The following is a 22,850-nucleotide window of genomic DNA, read 5'->3' on the forward strand; positions in this document are numbered from 1 at the left end:
CTGTCTATGATGATGATGATGATGCACCATGGGGAAGCCTGCAATCTGTGTAAAGCCTCATGCTTGCTCCTTCTGTTTGTCTTTGGCAAGCGAGAATGAGACACATGTGTTTCTCATTGTGTGAAGAGCCTCAGTGCCCTCCCTTATGCAGTAGTGTACTGCAAACTATGAGTTATTGCTTGTATCTCCAGAAAAGGCACCAGATTCATAAAAATTAAGAGCCAAAGTCACCTGGACAGCCCTGACCTTCCTGCTTTGAGGCTAAAATTGTGGCTGCAGCAGTTGACCAATTTCACTCACGATCTCTTTTGTGAACCAAAGACGTCTCATGCATTCATCCTCGCTGAAGTTGAGCTAAGAGAATTGCTCCCTGAAGATCCTCCATGACTATGGCTTTCTGCTGAGTGCCTTTCTCCCCGTCCTCCTCCTCCCTCTTCTAGCAGCTATTCCTGCTTTACGTGGCCTCTCTTCATTCTCCCAGTCATGTTCAATTCCCTGAGGAAGCCTTACCAAGTCACACATGTCTAGAAGTAACTTCTTTCAGCGCAATATTTTATATGACAGAAAAATACTGCAAGACCAGCCAGGCAACTCCCTCCAGAGTAATCAAGCTTTAGCTAAGTACAGGAAACCTCCAAAAACTTGCACAATTGCACCAGCAGCCAGCAGAAATAATCCCAACAACTAACCAGGAAGTACTTCATGACACCTTTAAATAGTGCTGGTGGATGGTCCTTCATTCCATTTAACGTTGTGCTCAGTTGTGTAAAGTTTGTTGGAGTGTGGATTTAAAAAACGACAGCGGTGTCTTCAAATAAGCACTGTAAACTGATTTGCGCCATCGTCTTGCTGCTCTGTGGCTGCTGGCGGTAATTAGGTGGGTGCATTCACAAACCTCTTTACCAAGATGACGTCCCGTCAGAAGTGTGCACATCCATCTTGGACCCCACTTCCGAGCCTTAGTTGGCCATGTAGCGCTTAAAAAAAAAATGGATGCTATACAACCCAATTTCATCCTCTTGGTCTGTTTATGGGAACCACGTGAACAGAAAACAAAAACATTGAAGAAAAGCCTGAAATGTAACACTGCATTTGTTGTAAAAAAAAAAGCTGTAGGACTAAATTTGGAAGAGTGTATCATTTTTGTAAATTTTCACGATTTTAGTTTAAAAACTACTTTTCACTTGAGTGTCTTAAAAATTATTGGGGAATTTCTTGACATGAATGAAGCTTCATGCTAAGCAGCATTTAGGGCCCAAATATCAATGTACTTTCATTGTGCAGAATAATCCTCCAATGCCTAATATAGTGATCATTCATCTTATCTGTGAATTGAATGGCTAAAGACAACGTTTCCACTTCACCAATTGCTGCTATGATCTGCTTGCCGAACTCTGGTTATGTTCGTTGACTGCGTGATGCCAGGTTGTTGGTGGCTGCTTGCTGAAATATTCAGGAATGTGCAATGGCTGTGAAAATGCACAAATAATGTAAGATAATATTTAATCGAAATGAATAAATTTTAATCATTCCCATTCAAATTTCAAATCTACATAATGAAATGTTGAAGAATAAGGTGAAAATTATGTAGACATGTTAACAAGTGAAGCAAATTTTTTGTTTTTCTTGTCTGTTGCTCGCTAACTCTGTATCCTCCGTCTCGTCAACCATGTAAAAATAGTGGCATTCTGGTGCAGTAATGATCTGTATGCATATTCTTGCAAAGCAGGAAAAGATTTTATGCAATTACTAGGCAGTGTCCATTTGTATAAAAATTACATGGCTTTAGTGATGTACTCTCTAACATTCTGGATAGGAATGGTCTTTTAAATATGATAGCATTTTTACCCTCTCAGGCTATTAGGGGAGGATTTGCAAACGGGAAACTCAAACCAAACATCATATCAAGATCTAACAAAATCACTCGATTCATCAGAACCTGAATATTACATTGGATTGCTGGAACCGGGGGGCGCTGCGGTGGGAAACCCTGGTAGTACCTGTAACCAGGGCTATATAAGGCTGACCACCACACCTGGGAGGCACTCTGGAGCTGAACAATAAAGGACGAAGGTCACACCAGTTAGACTTACACCAGACCGTGTGGAGTCAGTGATTTGTGTGCTACATACACCACATTGGCAACGAGGAAGCGGACGAACTCCACGCAACCATGGCTACTCTGGGCTCGCTAAAGGATTTTACCGTGGGCAATGATTGGGAGGCCTTTACGGAAAGGCTCGAGTACTACTTCACAGCAAACGACCTGACGGAGGACACGAACGCAATGAGAGAGAAGCGTAAGGCGATATTGCTCTCCAGTTGTGGAGATGAGGTTTACTGTCTCGTCAGGGATTTGCTGGCACCCGGGAGCGCCAGGGACAAGTCATACGAGGAGCTGACTGAACTCATTCGTGACCAGTTGAAACCGAAGGAGAGCATCCTCACGGCCAGATACAAATTTTACCATCACTGCAGACCTGAGGGCCAGGATATCACCAAATATGCTGCGGACCTCAGGAGACTCGCGACGCGTGTGATTTTGGCGTACACCTTGACGAGGCTTTGCGGGATGTTTTCGTCTTGGTGATTGCCCACGAGGGCCGCCTTCACAAGCTGCTGGCCACGGAACCCACAGTCACTCTGGCAAAGGCCATTACCATCAGCCGGGCATATATGACTTCGCCTTGCAGCACCAAGCAAATAATCCACACAGTCTCGAACCCAGCAGGCACTGTCCACAGGATAGCGCCCACCACGGGCAAAACTGCAGAACGTGGCTCTGCCCGGGGCAGAGAGCACGGACCTCGGGATCCTGGAGCTCATAGTCCGCCGAGGGGGGCCAATCAAGCAGCACCATGCTGGCGCTGTGGAGGAAGCATGGGGCTCACCAGTGCAGGTTTGCGGAGTATACGTGCAATACCTGCCACGTTAAAGGCCACCTTCAGCGTATGTGTAAAAGAAATCGGACTCACCATGTGGCTGAGGAGATGGGGGATGATCCACTGTTCAGCGAGGAGCAGGTAGAAGAAGATGAGGTGCTTGGACTGTATACGTGCACCGACGATTCACCCCCAGTGATAAGTGAAGTAAAAATCAACGGAGTCCCAGTGAGTATGGAAGTGGACACGGGCTCGGGTCCGTCGTTGATGAGTCGGAGAACTTTTGATAAACTGTGGATTAACCCAGCTGCACGACCCAAGCTGGTCCCGGTCCTGGCGAAGCTGCGTACTTACACCAGGGAACTGATACCTGTTCTCGGCAGAGCGATGGTGCAGGTATCCCACCGGGACGAGATGCACGCTTTACCTTTGTGGGTCGTTTCAGGCGATGGGCCAACGCTCCTCGGCCGGAGGTGGATGGGGATGGTCTGTGGGAGCTGGGAAGACTTCATCACTCCACAGGCTGCTGCTCCCCGGGGTGCTGCTGTGCCCCGGGTCCCCAGAGAGCAGCGCCGACCGAGCTGGAGCTGCAGCCTCAATCCACTCACAGGCAAATCCCAGGCCTGGACCTCACAGAGACCCTGCAGCATTAATCCCCACAGGTAAGTCCCAGGCCCAGATCTCACACAGAGACCCTGCAGCCCCAGCCCCCACAGGCAAGCAGCCCTGCACAGACGGGCCTAGTGGCTGGGGGGGGGGGGGGGGGGGCTGCGGGTGGGGTGCTGAGGGATCCAGGAGCCGGCGGTTCGGAAGGGCCCCGCCGAGGAGCTGGTAGCGTCGGGCAGCGGCAGCAGTTGCAGGGGCGGCCGCTGGAGAGGCCACGGCGGCCGCAGGAGAGGCGGCAAGTCGGGTGGCAGCGGAGGGGAGCAGAGGCTGCGACTGTGGAGGGCATCCGGAGCGGCGGAGAAGAAGATGGCGGCGGCATCGTGTCGGAGCTGCAGAGCATCAAAGATGGCGGCGCCCAAGGAGAAGCCTCGTGGAATCCTCCTGCATCAAAGATGATGGCGCCTTAAAAAGAAAATGCACCCAGGAGTCTTAAAAGGGCCTTACAAAGAGGTGGTCCCCACAAAGGACTTCTGTTTGGCAGAGCAAGTCTAAAATGAGCTATGTTAATGTGAGAAAGTGAATTTATAATAATTACTTTTTTTATGCTGAATGGCCACTGTATTTGTGTAAAATAATGGATGAAGTACAATTAATGATAACGGCTAACAAGGAAATCAAGGTTCTGCTACCAGTCAATAACCAGTTAATGTACCAGATAATATGTACCATACTAACGCACTGTCTATGCCCACCTGCCTTCCGTTGGGCAAGTGTGATGTTATGTAATGATGTGTGTATCGTTGTCCTGCGTCCAGGTGGCGGGGGGGGGGGGGGGGGAGGGGGAGATGATATGTTATGATGTGTGTATCGTCCCAGTACCTTAAATGTAATGTAAGTACTATGCCACACCACAGAGGGCGCTGCGGTGGGAAACCCTGGTAGTACCTGTAACAAGGGCTATATAAGGCTGACCACCACACCTGGGAGGCACTCTGGAGCTGAACAATAAAGGATGAAGGTCACAGCAGTTACACTTGCACCAGACCGTGTGGAGTCAGTGATTTGTGTGCTACATACACCACAGAAAGCAACTGGCATGCTGGCCTTCATAGTGAGGGGATTTGAGTATAGGAGCAGGGAGCTTGCTGCTGTTGTACAGGGCCTTGGTGAGACCACCTTGAGTATTGTGTGCAGTTTTGGTCTCCTAATCTGAGGAAGGACGTGCTTGCTATTGAGGGAATGCAGCGAAGGTTCACCAGACTGATTCCCGGGATAGCAGGACTGACATGAGGAAAGACTGGATCGGCTAGGCTTATACTCACTGAAGTTTAGAAGAATGAGAGGGGATCTCATAGAAACATATAAAAGACTGATGGGACTGGACAGGTTAGATGCAGGAAGAATGCTCCCGATGTTGGGGAAGTCCAGAACCAGGGATCACAGTCTAAGGATAAGGGGTAAGCCATTTAGGACTGAGGTGAGGAAAAACATCTTCACTCAGATTTGTTAACCTGTGGAATTCTCTGCCACAAAAAGTTGTTAAGTCCAGTTCGTTGGACATATTCAAAAGGGAGTTAGATGTGGCTAAAGGGATCAGGGGGTATGGAGAGAAGGCTGGGGTGGTAGAAACATAGAAAATAGGTGCAGGAGTAGGCCATTCGGCCCTTCGAACCTGCACCACCCTTCAAGCCTGCACCACCCTTCAATAGGATCATGGCTGATCATCACCTCAGTACACCTTTTCTGCTTTCTCTCCATACCTCTTGATCCCTTTTGCCATAAGGGCCATATCTAACTCCCTCTTGAATATATCCAACAACTCTCTGCGGTAGAGAATTCCACAGGTTAACAACTCTGAGTGAAGAAGTTTCTCCTCATCTCAGTCCTAAATGGCTTACCCCTTATCCTTGGACTGTATCCTCTGGTTCTGGACTTCCCCAACATCGGGAACATTCTTCCTGCATCTAACCCTGTCCGGTCTGTTAAGTCCTGACTCTAATGTACTAACTTACACGAGACACCTGCTGAAGTCAAGGTCACTCAGGACCTGCACCTTTAATTCCAGCTCTCCTGTGCTGCACTTGCCTGAGACCTCCCTTTATATACCTCAGTTCGACAGATATGGAGTGTCTACTGCAGGTGCACCCTGGTGGTAAAGTATGCTTATTGTTACAGGTCATATCCAGTTACAGTCATGTATAGCATGGTAAGATAGTTATATACAGTAATGTGAGATACATGACAGTCCAGTCAGTATTTAACATGTTTCTGTGAGATCCCCTCTCATTCTTCTAAACTCCAGTGAGTATAGGCCCAGTTGATCCAGTCTCTCCTCATGTCAGTCCTGCCATCCCGGAAATCAGTCTGGTGAACCTTCGCTGCACTCCCTCAATAGCAAGAACGTCCTTCCTCAGATTAGGAGACCAAAACTGAACACAATATTCCAGGTGAGTTCTCACCAAGGCCCTGTACAACAGCAGCAAGACCTCCCTGCTCCTATACTCAAATCCCCTAGCTATGAAGGCCAACGTGCCATTTGCCGCCTTCACCGCCTGCTGTACCTGCATGCCAACTTTCAATGACTGATGTACCATGCCACCCAGGTCTCGTTGCACCTCCCCTTTTCCTAATCTGCCGCCATTCAGATAATATTCTGCCCTCGTGTTTTTGCCACCAACGTGGATAACCTCACATACATCTACATTATACTGCATCTGCCATGCATTTGCCCACTCACCTAACCTATCCAAGTCACCCTGCAGCCTCTTAGCATCCTCCTCACAGCTCACACCGCCACCCAGCTAAGTGTCATCTGCAAACTTGGAGATATTACACTCAATTCCTTCATCTAAATCATTGATGTATATTGTAAATAGCTGGGGTCCCAGCGCTGAGCCCTGCGGCACCCCACTAGTCACTGCCTGCCATTCTGAAAAGGACCCGTTTATCCCGACTCTCTACTTCCTGTCTGCCAACCAGTTCTCTCTCCAAGTCAGTACATTACCCCCAATACCATGTGCTTTAATCTCTTGTGTAGGACCTTGTCAAAAGCCTTTTGAAAGTCCAAATACACCACATCCACTGGTTCTCCCTTGTCCACTCTACTAGTTACATCCTCAAAGAATTCCAGAATATTTGTCCAGCATGATTTCCCTTTCATAAATCCATGCTGACTTGGACCTATCCTGTCACTGCTTTCCAAATGTGCTGCTATTTCGTCTTTAATAATTGATTCCAACATTTTCCCCACAACTGATGTCAGGCTAACCGGTCTATAATTCCCCGTTTTCTCTCTCCCTCCTTTCTTAAAAAGCGGTGTTACATTAGCTACCTTCCAGTCCATAGGAACTGATCCAGAGTCGGTGTACTGAGGTTGAATCAGCCATGATCATATTGAAGGTGGTGCAAGCTCGAAGAGCCAACTGGCCTGCTCCTGCACCTATTTTCTATGTTTCTATGTTTAGCTCTGTCAAGCCTGGCTGGTGTGCCACCACATGTTTAAAAAAAATCCATGCATAGGCATCTTCCACCCGACACTAATGTAGTTCAGGACCTGTAATATTAGGTCCTTCATTGAAACACCTGTGAACTCATCCTTTTTTGGCATGGAAGCATGTCATCCTCGTTCCAAGGGACTGCCTATGATGATGAATAATAGATTCTAGCATTTTGTTTACGACTGATGTCAGGCTAACTGGCCTATAGTTCCCTGTATTTTTTCTTGCTCCTTTCTTAAATAGCAGGGTTATGTTTGCTACCTTCCAATCCTTGGGGACTGCTCTAGAATCTAGGGAATTCTGAAAAATTAATACCGGTGTAACCACTATCTCCCCAGCTACCCCTTTTAAAACCCTAGGATGCAGGTCGTCAGGCCCAGGGGATTTGTTGCCATTTAGTCTCATTAATTTCTCCAATAGGGCTAGAATTTCCTCTCTGATCGCTGCTTTTATGCCCAGTTACTGCCTGTTTTGTGAAGTAGCACCCTGTACCTCCCGATTTTCGCTGGCAGTAAGTTCGGCCTACCGTCCATATTGGAAATCGTAGAAAATTCCCTGTCGGCGCTAATTTCAACTAAAAAGTTATTTTTTAAGGCCGCTACCACCTGTCATCGCTGCGATCAGAACCGCCCATTTCTGAAGTACTTACCTGACTTGGGCCCAGTGTTATGCCTCCCTCCATTTTCTTTTCAGCTTTACAGTGGGCCAGAAGATCGATGTCAATGAAGAAAACCTTTGTTGGGGTATAGTACAACAGGCACCAAATGCCCACTAGTACATCACCCCAATGGCTATTTTTATTTGGTGTTCCTGATGTGTAAATTATTTGCTTTGCAATTTGTAAAAAAGTTTTCAGGTTTTCCAGCAAACCTTCTTTTGAGTGCTTGGATGCCGATACATTAGGGACAGAACTTCAGTATGCGAGTCCAGTTAATATAAGTAGGCTTTTCAATTGGATTGACATCTTGGCCGTGCTTGATCCTATCGTTGCTTAACAAAGTCAGGAGTCAGAACCTTGACTAATTTACTGCACCCCACCCCCACTCCTGCACCCCAGCTAAGGAGCGCTAAGGCCATTGTCGCATCCACATTGGCTCAGGAGTCAGAACCTTAGCTGATTTAACGCACCTTACCACCTTCCCCACCCCAATACCACCTCCCCTCCCTCTGAACTCAGACACTCCCAATCTAAACATTATTTAAAAAATAAACCCAATTGGATTGCAGATGTTTTGCATCTGTTTGAATGGAGTAAATGACCAGTATCTGTGTAACATGTGGGTGTATTTTGTGAAATATATAACACCACTCAGGAAGAAGCGATTGGAGTCATGCCCACTGAGCTATTCATTGCTGAACGTGAATTATTTCCAGGAAATTTTCTCTCCTCCCCCTCCCCCCTTACTGATGCTGGCTGTAGCTGGGCTGCGGAGGGGGGAGGAGTTGTATCCACGCAATGGGGCCTCCTCCAAGTCACTGTGTGTAGAGTACAGAATGACCTGAGGGGCAGGGTGTCAGTCACTGGTGTTTAGTGCGACCTGAGGAGGCAGGGGTGGGGGGGAAGGAAGTGTGTTATTCACTAGGTGGACATCCAAGTAACCATTCTTCACGTGGCTTGACAGTGTGGTCGTGGGGCTATTCAACTGTATCAGGCATGACAACTGTAATGTATGCACCTGTGAGAATGCTCACAGGTTGGTAAAGCTGTTTCATTGTGAGTAGCTTACCCAGTTACGTGATATTCACAAGACTTGAGAAAATCCCAGTCAGTTGGGTCTAGGTCATCCAAGATAAGGTATGAATTTACAAGGGACACCGTTAATCACACATTTAAAGTTGTGTTTCCTAAAAGTTATCAAATGGGATATATTTTCTCCTTCCCAGAAGTGAGTGAGACATAGTATGTGAATGGTTTAGTTGAATAAAATTTTATATAAAAATTAAAGTTTAATACAAATGACAACAATGTAATAAAATAACATATCTTTTATGAATACAAATGTTGACAACAAAAAACATCCTGAACAACAAACAATATCAGCAACAGTATAAACACCCTGCACCCTCGCACAATTCTATCTGAGGCCACCTTTCCCAACGTCTTTCCTCCCCAATCCCCCCCCATGACCCCCTCCTCCTCCTCCTGCTAACAATACCCCTGACCCTGCCCACGTCAAGACAAGTACTTCATGCACCACCAGCAGAGCACCTCGAGCGCGACTGCTGAGGGGGTTGGTGGGGGGGGCGACAATGGCAGCGCTATGTTTGGGGGTTCTGGAGAAGAAGGAGGTGCTAAGGACTCATCTTCAAAGTCAGAAGAAACTGGTTCCTCCCGACGATCAGGTGCTGTCACCATTGGTGGTATGGCACCTTGGAGTGCAGTGCCATATCCCACAATTATTGATTGCTGCATAGCATTGGAATTGCCGGTCCGGGTGTTCTCCCTCACCGTGGCAATCAGCTCCGCCATGTCCTCTGATTGATGGGCTGCTAAAGCCGTGATGTTTTCGGACAACCCAGCAATGACCTGGAGGAGCTCTCGAACCAAGTCGATGCACATCTTGGATCGTCCAACAATGTCCAGGCTCGCATCTGCCTGTCGCACAGTGTTCCCACTTTGGCGGATCAATCGCCGTGGATTCACCATGAGGGGTCTGTGCACCGCTGCATGCCGCTTGGTCCCGCTTCCTTGGGCTGGAATCCAAGAAAGTTGAGGAACCTATGGCCGCAGGTAGAAATGACCCTTGAAGTTCTGTCACCCCTCCCTCCTCATGCACCACGACCATTACAACACTTTAAGGGGTGTTCTCCTCCAGCACCATCTCCTCTGTCTCCGCCACCACCATCTCTTCATTTGGTCTTCCCTGCAATGACTCCTCTCTGGGAGGGCCAGGCATCTCCATCTCTGCAACTGTAAAAACATAATGGTTGGCGACAGGGGAGGGGGCAGAGGTAACATCAGAGCAATTCGCTTTCCACAGGCTTATGTGGAGAACAAACATTTTTTACTGAGAATCATTACATAAGAACATAAGAAATAGGAACAGGAGTCGGCCATACGGCCCCTCGAGCCTGCTCCGCCATTTAATAAGATCATGGCTGATCTGATCACTGACTCAGCTCCACGTCCCCACCCGCTCCCCATAATCTCTTATCCCCTTATCATTTAAGAAACTGTCTATTTCTGTCTTAAATTTATTCAATGTCCCAACTTCCACATCTCTCTGAGGCAGCGAATTCCACAGATCCACAACCCTCAGAGAAGAAATTTCTCCTCATCTCTTTTAAATGGGTGGCCCCTTATTCTAAGATCATACCCTCTTGTTCTAGTCTCCCCCATCAGTGGAAACATCCTCTCTGCATCCACCTTATCAAGCCCCCTCATAATCTTATACGTTTCGATAAGATCACCTCTCATTCTTCTGAATTCCAATGAGTAGAGGCCCAACCTACTCAATCTTTCCTTATAAGTCAATCCCCTCATCTCTGGAATCAACCTAGTGAACCTTCTCTGAACTGCTTCCAAAGCAAGTATATCCTTTTGTAAATATGGAAACCAAAACTGTACGTAGTATTCCAGGTGTGGCCTCACCAATACCTTGTATAGTTGTAGCAAAACCTCCCTGCTTTTATACTCCATCTCCTTTGCAATAAAGGCCAAGATACCATTGGCCTTCCTGATCACTTGCTATACTATCCTTTTGTGTTTCATGCACAAATATCCCCAGGTCCCGCTGTACTGTGGCACTTTGCAATCTTTCTCCATTTAAATAATAACTTGCGCTTTGATTTTTTTCTGCCAAAGTGCATGACTTCACACTTTCCAACATTATACTCGATCTGCCAAGTTTTTGTCCATTCACTTAGCCTGGCTATGTCCTTTTGAAGATTTTTTGTGACCTCCTCACACACTGCTTTTTCTCCCATCTTTGTATTGTCAGCAAACTTGGCTACGTTACATGTGGTCCCTCCCGCCAAGTCGTTTATATAAATTGTAAATAGTTGGGGTCCCAGCACTGATCCCTGTGGCACCCCACTAGTTACTGGTTGCCAACCAGAGAATGAACCATTTATCCCGACTCTCTGTTCGTTAGCCAATCCTCTATCCATTGCTAATATATTACCCCCAACCCCTGAACTTTTATCTTGTGTAGTAACCTTTTATGTGGCACCTTGTCAAATGCCTTCTGGAAGTCCAAATACACCACATCCACTGGTTCCCCTTTATCCACCCTGTTTGTTACATCCTCAAAGAACTCCAGGCAAATTTGTCAAACATGATTTCCCCTTCATAAATCCATGCTGACTCTGCCTGACCGAATTTTGCTTTTCCAAATGTCCTGCTACTGCTTCTTTAAGAATGGACTCCCAACATTTTCCCAACCACAGATGTTAGGCTAACTGGTCTATCGTTTCCTGCTTTTGGTATGCCTCCTTTTTTAAATAGGGGCATTACATTTGCAGTTTTCCAATCTGCTAGGACCTCCTCAGATTCCAGGGAATTTTGGTAAATTTCAACCAATGCATCCACAATCCCTGCTGCTACTTCTCTTAAGATCCTAGGATGCAAGCCATCAGGTCCAGGGGATTTATCTGCCTTTAGTCCCATTATCTTACTGAGTACCACCTCCTTAGTGATTTTGATTGTGTTAAGTCCCTCCCCCCCATAGCCCCTAGACTATCCACTGTCGGAATATTGTTAGTGTCCTCTACCGTAAAGACTGATACAAAATATTTGTTCAGAGCTTCTGCCATCTCCATGTTCCCCATTACTAATTCCCCGGTCACATCCTTTAAGGGACCAACATTTACTTTAGCCACTCTTTTCCTTTTTATATTCCTGTAGAAACTCTTGCTATCTGTTTTTATATTTTGTGCTAGTTTACTATCATAGTCTATCTTCCCTTTCTTAATTTTTTTAGTCATTCTTTGCTGGCTTTTAAAAGCTTTCCAGTCTTCTGTCCTCCCACTAGTTTTGGCCACTTTGTATGCCCTTGTTTTTAATTGGACACCGTCATTTATTTCTTTAGTTAGCCACGGATGGCTATCTTTTCTTTTACACCCTTTCCTCCTCACTGGAAGATATTTTTCTTGGGAGTTGTGAAATATCTCCTTAAATGTACACCACTGTTCATCAACCGTCCTACACTTTAATCTATTTTCCCAGTCCACTTTACCCAACTCTGCCGTCGTACCTTCATAGTCTCCTTTATTTAAGCTTAGTACGCTGGCGAGAGATCCAACTTTCTCACCCTCCATCTGAATTTGAAATTCAATCATGCTATGATCACTTATTCCGAGGGGATTCTTTACTAGGAGATTGTTTATTAATCCTGTCTCATTACACAGGACCAGATCTAACTAAGATAGCCTGCCCTCTGGTTGGTTCTGTTACATACTGCTCAAGGAACCCGTCCCTTACGCACTCTATGAACTCTTCCTCAAGGCCAATTTGATTTGTCCAATCAATATGGAGGTTAAAATCACCCATGATTATTGCTGTTTCCTTTTTACAAGCCCTCACTATTTCCTGGTTTATGTTCCGACCAACAGAGTTGCTACTGTTAGGGGGCCTATAGACCATGCCCACCAGTGACTGTTTCCCCTTATTATTCCTTATATCCACTCAAACTGTTTCAACACCCTTATCATTTGAGCCAATATCTTTTCTTACTATTGCAGTGATTCCATCCTTTATCAATAGAGCTACCCCACCTCCTTTTCCTTTCTGTCTGACCTTCCGGATTGTCAAGAACCCCTGAATATTTAATTCCCAGTCCTGGTCACCTTACAACCATGTCTCTGTAATGGCTATCAGATCATGCCCATTTGTCTCAATTTGTGCCATCAACTCATCTATTTTGTTACAAATGCTACGTGCATTTAGACAAAGTGCCTTTAATTTTGTTTTTTTACCCTTTTTTCCTACTTGTTTCCCCTCTTCTTCAAACTCACTTTCTTTATTTTTGCTTTCTAATTCCAGCTTTACTCCCCTCTCTACTGAATCTATTTTCAGGTTCCCATCCCCCTGCCAAGCTAGTTTAAACCCTCTTCAATAGCACTAGCAAATCCCCCAGCGAGGATATTGGTCCCGGCTCTGTTGAAGTGCAACCCGTCCGGCTTGTACAAGTCTCACCTCCCCAGAAGCGGTCCCAATGCCTCAGGAAACGAAAGCCCCCCCCGCCTGCACCATCTCTCCAGCCACGTATTCATCTGCTCTATCCTCCTATTTCTGTACTTCACTGGCTTTTGGCACTGGGAGTAATCTGGAGATTGTTACCTTTTTGAGGTCCTGCTTTTTAATCTCTCTACTCGCTCTGCCTGCAGGACCTCATCCCTCTTCCTACCTATGTTATTGGTACCGATGTGGATCACGACCCCTGGCTGTTCACCCCCTTCCCCCAGAATGCCCTGCAGCCGCTCAGTGACATCCTTGACCCTGGCATCAGGGAGGCAACATATCATCCTGTATAGAGAAAGTACATGACATAACAAAACTTCAGTCCCAAACAGTTTGGTTTCCAAGTGGAAGTATGAGCAACCAAAAAAAATCATGTCGCAACTAACAACATTTCTTGCTTACGCTCCTGGGATGCATGGGCCTCTGCGCTGGGCTGTACAGCTTGGCCTGGGACCCAAAGTTTACGTTGGAGCGGGACCACCGGGTATTTTCGTCCTTTTTTGTGGTCGGAGACAGCTGCAATTTTTGGCCTTCCGTTTCTCTCTCCACAGTTGGTGCTTGACTTACTGCGCATTTCCAGCATTTTCTATTGTTACTTGTAAATTACAACACCAAGTCAGTTTACAATTGGAAAAAGCCAGACACGCAATTAAATACGAGGCCGCAGTAAGTGTTAAAATATTTTTGTGTAATCTCTTCATTCAGCATGCATAGTGACAGAGAAACTCCTCTATCTTTCGGATTGAATGCTTGCACAGCTCGATCACGGGGATAGAGAGGTTTCTCTGCCACAATGGATGCTGGGTCAAAAGATCTCTATTACACACATGCCAGGAACTGCTGGTCGAATCTTTCCTGCTCTATGGGCTTTAGTCCTTTTCCTTGGTTTCTCAATGTATACAAAAATAAGTTTCTGCAAGGTTTAGCAGCTATAAACAGAAAAAAATCTTATCTTTTTAATTTATTTTCTGGGTGTGGGCAATACTGATAAGGCCGCTCATCCCTAATTCATCAAAATAATACAACTGAGTGGCCAGACTGGGGAGCAGTGGCAGACTCCCATCCATGAAAAGATATCAGTGATCCAGTTACTTTTTTTATGATAGTTTGGCAGCTTTCATGGTCATTGTCTCTGAACAATTATGTTTCATCGTATATTGTACAGGGTAAAAGTAAGTAATTTTTGTATTATTTATTCTATTTTAGTTGGCCTTATCCAGCGGTTCCTCGTGCTACAACTCTGTGTGCCTGTGGGACAAGACTTCTCTACTGAATTGATGTAAGAATGAACATTGCTAAATATTTTGTGTGTTAGACAGTTAATAAATTGAACCACAAATAGTATTCATTAATTGTAAATGGTAACTCCTGCAACTGAAGAATGATTTAGACTGACTTCAAGTAATTAAGCTAATCTAATTGTTGGTTCTCAATAACTGGTATTATGCATTGTCATGGGAATTGAAAACATAAACCATCTATTATTGCGGTTACTTTCTCAATTGCAATAGTGGCATCGCAAAGCAATAGTTCAGAAAGTGTTTGAATAAAGGACTGTCATTACTGCTTAAAAAGTTAAAATTTGTTCTCATTTTGTAGTAAAACTGTTAGATAAGTTGTGAAGTATTTCAGATATTTATATTCAGTATATAGATGGGAAGAATTTGTTTCTGTTAACGTGCATAAATTTTGTCTGTCAGGTATAATTGGATCACGTGAATGAAGAAAAATGCTAATTTAGAGCATATAACAGAAATATTGAGTAAAATGCTTTTGACAGTGATGCATTTTTGGGAGGATGACTATTGCTAATCTGCTTTTGGACAATATTCAGCTTTCGTAAGGCTTCTGTAACGAGCGTGTTGAATTGACATGAGGAATGTAGTATTAATAACTATGTTCTGGTAATGCAGTACTCTGACACATATTTTTTACAGAATTTTCCCCTCTCAGTGAATGCACTTAGTCTGGGGATTTGAACAGGGAATGTGTTTAATGAAGTGTGTTAAATTAAAAGACGACATGAGCCTGTACCTCATATTTTATGATTATTGTGGTCAGGATATTATTCTGAACAACTTGATTACAAGGAAATAAACACAATGTAAAACTGTTAATGGATCAATAACTTAAAGTACAGTAGAATGCTCTGGGTGGGGAGGGGGGAGAGATGGTGGAGGAGGGAAGAGCAATTGCATCCTTGCTCTTCCGCTACTTTTGTCTATCAACAATTTTGTATTGATTTATTGTTTCCTTAATGACGTATATCTGTCACCTCTTCATAACATGCTTCTTGTTTTACAGATTCAAATGATGTTTAGACATTATTTTCAGGCATGCTTTTGAAGTTTATGCATGATTATGTTAATAATCATCAAAAATGCTTCTAACATTTATAATACATTTCTCTGTGTGATCTGTTTGAAACAAAAGCAGTCCAAGGAAAGAGAGAATGCATTTTGTCAAGAATAAGATGACTTTGTAAACATTCTTGCGGTGGTTATTAGGAAGTGTACTTTTAGTTTTGTCATCTTCAATTTTAGAGAAAACACAGAACCATTGCATTTTAATATTTTATGTGTTTATTTTATGAAGAAGATTGAAAAAAAAAGCATCCCTGTGGAAAATTAATGACTGCATTGTGCATAAGAACATAAGAAATAGGAGCAAGAGTAGGCCATCTGACCTCGCGAGGCTCCTCTGCTATTTAATATTATGGCTGACCTGATCATGGACTCAGCTCCACTTCTCTGCCCGCTCCCCATAACCCTTTATTCCCTTATCGCTCAAATATCTGTCTATCTCCGCCTTAAATATATCCAATGACCCAGTCTCCACAGCTCTCTGGGGCAGAGAATTCCATAGATTTACAGCCCTCTGAGAGAAGAAATTCCTCCTCATCCGTTTTAAATGGGCGGCCCCTTATTCTGAGACTATACCCCCTATGAGTGGAAATATACTCTCTGCACCCACCTTGTCAAGTCCCCTCATTATCTTGTATGTTTCGATAAGATCACCTCTCATTCTTCTGAACTCCAATGTGTATAGGCCCAACCTACACAACCTATCTTCATACGTCAGCCACCCCATTTCTGGAATCGACCTAGTGAACCTTCTCTGAACAGCCTCCAATGCAAGTATATCCTTCCTTAAATACGGAGACCAAAACTGTACCCAGTACTCTAGAAATAGCCTCACCAATACCCTGTACGGTTGTAGTAGGACTTCTCTGCTTTTTTTACTCTATCCCCCCCTTGCAATAAAGACCAACATTCCACTTGCCTTCCTGATTATTTGCTGTATCTGCATACTAACTTTTTGTGTTTCATGCACAAGGACCCCCAGGTCCCTCTGTACTGCAGCACTTTGCAATTTTTCTCCGTTTAAATTATAATTTGCTTTTCTATTTTTTTCTGCCAAAGTGGATAACCTCACATTTTCCCGCATTGTACTCCATCTGCCAAATCTTTGCCCACTCACTTAGCCTGTCTATATCCCTTTTCAGATTTTTTGTGTCCTCCTCACAATTTGCATTCCCACTGATCTTTGCATCATCAGTAAACTTGGCTACATTACACTTGGTCCCTTCGTCCAAGTCATTAATATAGATTGCAAATAGTTGAGGACCCAGCACACCGATTCCTGCGGCACCCCACTAGTCACTGTTTGCCAACCAGAAAATGACCCATTTATCCTGACTGTTTTCTGTTAGTTAGCCAATCCTCTATCCATGCTAATATATTACCCCCAACCCTGTGAACTTTTATCTTGTGCAGTAACCTTTTATGTGGCACTTTATCGAATACCTTCTCGAAATCCAAATACGTCACATCCACTGGTTTCCCCTTATCCACCCTACTCGTTACATCCTCAAAGAGCTCCAGCAAATTTGCTTAACATGATTTCCCTTTCATAAAACCATGCTGATTCTGCTTGATTGAAGTATGCTTTTCCAAATGTCCCGCTACTGCTTCCTTAATAATGAATTCCAGCATTTTCCCAACGATAGATGTTCGGCGAACTGGTCTATAGATTCCTGCTTTTTGTCTGCCTCCAGAACTTGGACAGATTGTGAAAGATCCATCAAATGCTCAGTTCTAAACTTGTAAATATTCCAAGCTACTTGTGCAATATTGTGCAATAATCCGAAAACTTGAGGTCATCCAAAACTCTGCTGCCTGTGTCTTAATTCGCACAAAGTCCCAGTCATCCATCGCCCCTGTGCTTACTGACTTACATTGGCTCCCGGTTAAGCAATGCCTCAATTTTAAAATTCTCATCCTTGTTTTTAAATCCCTCTATGGCCTCGCCCCTCCTTTTATTTGTAATTTCCTCCAGCCCCACAATCCTCTGAGATATCTGTAATCTAATTCTGGCCTTTTGAGCAACCCCGATTATAATCGCTCCACCATTGATGACCATGCCTTAAGCTGCCAAGGCCCTAAGCTCTGGAATTCCCCCCTAAACCTCTTTGCCTCTCTACCTCTCTTTCGTCCTTTGAGATACTCCTTAAAACCTACCTCTTTGACCAAGCTTTTGGTCATCTACCCAAATATCTCCTTTATGTGGCTCAGTGCCACATTTTGTTTTATACCATAAGAACATAAGAATTCTTCTTCTTAGGCAGTCCCCCGGAGTCGAGGATGACTTGCTTCCACAGTAAAATGAGTTCTAAGGTGACTGATGAGACCAATGCGGGATCTACAGTCTCTGTCACAGGTGGGGCAGATGGTGGTTGGAGGGACGGATGGGTGTAAGAATTAGGTGCAGGAGTAAGCCATACTGCGCCTCAATCCTACTCTACCATTCAATACGATCATGGCTGATCTTGAACCTCAACTCCACTTTCCTGCCCGATCTCCATATTCCTTGATTCCCCTAGAGGCCAAAAATCTATCTAACTCCGCCTTGAATATACTCAACGACTGAGCATCCACAACTCTTTGGGGTAGAGAATTCCAAAGATTCACAACCCTCTGAGTGAAGATATTCCTCCTCATCTCATTCTTAAATGGCCAACCCCTTATCCTGAGACTATGCCCCCTAGTTCTAGACACTGCAAGTTAGGGGAAACAAACTCTCAGCATCTACCCTGTCAATCCCCCTCAGAATGAGGGGGTTTCAAGGAGATCACCTCATTCTTCTAAACTCCAGAGAGTATAAGCTCAATCTACTCAATCCCACCTCCTAGGACAGCCCTCTTCTCCCAGGAATCAATCTAATGAAACTTCATTGGACCGACACTAAGACAAATACATCCTTCCTCAGATAAAGACCAAAACTGTGCTCAGTACTCCAGGTGTGGTCTCACCAAATCGCTGTACAATTGTAGCAAGACTTCCTTGCTCTTGTACTCTAACCCATTTGCAATAAAAGCCAATATGCCATTTGCCTTCCTAATTGCTTGATGTACTAGGAATGGTAGCAAAGTGGTTGTTACTGGATTAGTAATCAAGAGGCCTGGACTGATGATCAAGAGACGCAAGTTCAAATCCTACCACGGCAGCTGGGGAATTTAAATTCAGTTAATTAAATAAATCAGGAATAAAAAGCTAAACCATGAAATTACCGGATTGTCGTAAAAATCCCTCTGGTTCACTAATGTTCCTAAGGGAAGGAAATCTGCTGTCCTTATCTGATCTAGCCTATATGTGACTCCAAGCCCACAGCAATGTGGTTGACTCTTAACTGCCTACTAGTACAAAGCTGTACGAAAAACAATAAGAATAAAACCGAACTGTTGCTACAGTCCGAGGCTGGCTATTCTGCGGTCAGTGTCTCACCTCCTGACTGCCCAAAGCCTTTCCACACCCTGCAAGGCACAAGTCAGGAGTGTGACCGAATATTCTCCGCTTGCTTGGATAATTGCAGCTCCAATAACACAACGAGCTCGACGCCATTCAGAACAAAGCAGCCCGCTTGGTTGGCACCCCATCCACCACCTTAAACAGTCACTGCTGAATTTGGATTAACTCTGATCTTTCATATAATCAGGATCGAGTGCAAACCAATATGGTGGGTATATTGCATTTAATCAGAGCTTAAGATGGAATATATCACACTAGTTATACAGCAAGAACATATGACTGTGACAGGTAGCTGGTACCGGCCCTGATCAGACAGATGGCTTGCGTGCACGAACAGCTCTTCTTCCCCTCTCTTCCTGAACTACCGAAGTGTGTTAGACCGAAGTTAGCATTGATCCATCCTCAGGAGCTCTCACTCCACTGCCTGCACTCAGGACTTTCAGGTCTTTGTTTTATACTCTTTTTTTTTATTTAAAGGGTGGACCTAGGGTAAAATATGCTGAGAACGGTTTTCCTCATCTGGCCCTGTTCTCCTAGGTTTGGAGTCAGACATGCCATTCTTGGCCTTCAGATGTTTGTAGCTGCTTGTTATCAGTTATTTATGGTCAAGCTGTTCATGCAGCTTAGCTGTGCAAACTAACTATTTCATTCCATTATCATACTATTGTACCATGGAATGAATCATTAAATTCCCCAAAATATCCTCTCTCCTATTCTCATACACTGGTTAACTTAGACATTTTAAAGCAGTTTTGTTAAACCAAGTCAAAATCTTAACTTAGCATTATAATATGGCTATTAGCAGTAATGGAAGAAACATGGGCATTGGGCCTCAGTTAACCAATTTAAAGCAGTCATCATAAGCAGCCCCTCGGAATCGAGGAAGACTTGCTTCCGCTCTAAAAATGAGTTCTTAGATGACTGAACAGTCCAATACGAGAATTACTGTCTGTCACAGGTGGAACAGACAGTCATTGAGGGAAAGGGTGGGCGGGGAGTCTGGTTTGCCGCACGCTCCTTCCGCTGCCTGCGCTTGAATTCTGCATGCTCCCGGCGATGAGACTCTAGGTGCTCAGCGCCGGATGCACTTCTTCCACTTAGGGCGGTCTTTGGCTAAGGACTCCCAGGTGTCGGTGGGGATGTTGCATTTTATCAAGGAGGCTTTGAGGGTGTCCTTGAAACGTTTCCTCTGCCCACCTTGGGCTCGTTTGCTGTGAAGGAGTTCCGAGTAGAGCGCTTGCTTTGGGAGTCTTGTGTCAGGCATGCAAACAATGTGGCCCGCCCAGCGGAGCAGGTCGAATGTGGTCAGTGCTTCAATGCTGGGGATGTTGGCCTGGTCGAGGATGCTAATGTTGGTTCGGCTGTCCTCCCAGCGGATTTGCAGGATCTTGCGGAGACATCATTCCTTCTTGGCACACACACAGCAGACGGCTAGCTTGGGAAGCAAGGTCATATGTGACTGCCACGGTGCAGAATGTTATAACATCCACAGGGAACCAAAAACATGGCAAATTCTAAGCATCTATCCAGCTATTCTAATACTAATCTGAAGATACTTTATCTCAATGTCTAATACAATCATCTAAACACAGTATTATTCACGACACAATTTCATTCACATAACCATATACATTTTAGGTACCCTTAATTTCGACCAACTTTCACCAGCGGCGCATCGTGGTTGCAGTGTGTTCTATCTACAAGATGCACTGCACAGCAACTCGCCAAGGCTTCTTTGACAGCGCCTCCCAAACCCGCGACCTCTACCAGGGCAGCAGGCTTATTTGAACACCATCACGTCCAAGTTCCCCACTTAGTCTTGCATCATACTGACTTGGAGAAAAATTGCTGTTCCTTCATCATCCCTGGGTCAAAATCCTGGAACTCCCACCCTAACGGAACTATGGGAGTACCTTCACCGCACGGATGGCAGTGATTGAAGAAGGTGGCTCACCACCACCTCGAGGGCAATTTGGGATAGACAATAAATGCTGGCCTTGCCAGTGACCCTCATCCCAGGAACGAATATCATTGTTTCCTAAATCTCTCTGAACACCAACATTTAATAGTTTCTCACCATTTAAAAAAAAAAATACTCTGCTTTTTCTATTCTTCCTACCAAAGTGAATAACCTCACATTTCCCCACATTATACTTCATCTGCCACCTTATTTCCCACTCAATTAAGCTGTCTATATCCCTTTGCATGCTTTTCGTGTCCTGCTCACAGCTTACTTTCCCACATCAGTGTATATGAAGATTAAAGTCCTCCATGTTATTGCATTACCTTTGTTAATGCTCCTGGGAAATGCATTGAAACGTTTTACTATGTTAAAGGTGCGATATAAATACAAGTTGTTGTTGTTAACATCTCTCCAGAGGACTGAACAAATACTGAATGAAGATTTACCATGCAAAGCACATTACCAGTTTCAATATTGAAACCACAAGAGTTGGCAATAAGCTGCAACAGCAAAAAATTACTTGGAATGTAAAAATTAAAACACTCTAGATTTACTTCTCAATTTTATTTGAATCAGCCTCACTTTTTTTTTAGAATTTCTATAATAACTAGGATATTTTTGCAATAATTTAAACACTTGAAGAATTATGAAACACTTGAACAGGTTCAACTGAAAGTGTGCAATGATATGTGTGCAGAACTAAGTATTAAAAGTTGGAGTTGTTCAACCTTGTACCAGGACTTTAGTAGAGTTAAAATAAAAAGTACCATAGTAGCATGGTCCAATGTGTACACACTAACCATGAATATTTGATGTCTAAAGGTAAATTCACCAATCCTCCATAAACAATGTGGAGCTGTGTTCAAGGAGAGCACAGATTCAAGATAGGACTGCAGAAATAATTCTTCAACCTGTACTCTGAGCATGGAATCAATGAATTTACCCAATAATTAAACAATATAAGGAAGTGGAAAAAAATGTATTTGTTTAAACAGATTTATTTCTGGAATGGTCACTTGTGATCATTGCAAATTATTTGGATAGAACGTGAATACACATCTAGGAAGTGAAGCCTGCTGCTCTAGCAGCATCCATGTCTGCATCAAGTTTTTCTTGGTTTATATTATTCCATTTTATTTAAACACATTTAGGCAAAGTGTATATATTATTTGGTGTTACTGCTTTGAATACATTTTATCAAAATAAATAACTTTCAATTGGATAACCTCAACAACTTCAAAAGAATATTTTCACATATACCATGGGCTGGATTTTCAGTCTTTTGCCATCCCTCAGTGCCCCAGAGAGGCAGCAATGGTGGCGGAAAGCACTTGCATCCCGGCGGCCAGCTTTCAGCACCCCGCCGCCACATTCATTGCCGGGTTTGCGGGGGTGCGGAGCAGTACCGCCTGGGAGAGGCGAGCTGGTGTGCAACGCCTCTGGTTATGACACCGGCTCGATATTTGGATCGCGCCCGCTCCGTAGCACGCCCTAGTGGGAATGCCAGTGAAAGCTGCCATCCAAGCTGTACCGGTTGAAGTGATTGAAGAAATGTCTACCTCAGGTAATTGTGATTGTTGTTATTTTTTTTAATTTCGCGATATATGTTGGGGTAGTATCAGTAATGAATTGGGAATATTTTTGGTGGTTTTATTTCAGGTTTTTATCTCTCCACTGGAGCCTCTGTTAGGATGCTCCCAGGCCAGCTGTTTAGCTCAGGATTTTCAGTGTCTCAGCCAGCCTAGTGCCCTAAAAGAGGTGTGCAACACTTCCCGTAGCGCTGCGCTCCAAACTCTGGGGCCAGCTGATGAATTTTGTGGCGGCAGATGCAAACCATTTGCCGGTGCAAAATGTACCGCTCTGCCTGGGACAATGCCGCAACAGAAGCGCAACCGAATTTCTGCCCCCATGTGT

At 44.5% G+C, this 22,850-nt stretch overlaps 1 protein-coding gene across 5 annotated transcripts in view; it reads left to right on the forward strand.

The window, feature by feature from the left end:
- cfap20dc (CFAP20 domain containing) overlaps positions 1-22,850 on the forward strand; it is a 635,198-nt gene that overhangs the window by 131,720 nt on the left and 480,628 nt on the right. For all 5 annotated transcript variants that reach the window (XR_011596045.1, XM_070895235.1, XM_070895233.1 and 2 more), the window contains exon 4: positions 14,373-14,445. Coding sequence is in view for 4 of the 5 variants with exons in the window: in XM_070895235.1 (XP_070751336.1) it covers positions 14,373-14,445 (73 nt within the window). In the remaining variant the exon portion in view is untranslated. The remainder of the gene's footprint in view (positions 1-14,372; positions 14,446-22,850) is intronic.

Source organism: Pristiophorus japonicus, chromosome 12 (genome assembly GCF_044704955.1).
Source record: "Pristiophorus japonicus isolate sPriJap1 chromosome 12, sPriJap1.hap1, whole genome shotgun sequence".
Classification (NCBI taxonomy): domain Eukaryota; kingdom Metazoa; phylum Chordata; class Chondrichthyes; family Pristiophoridae; genus Pristiophorus; species Pristiophorus japonicus.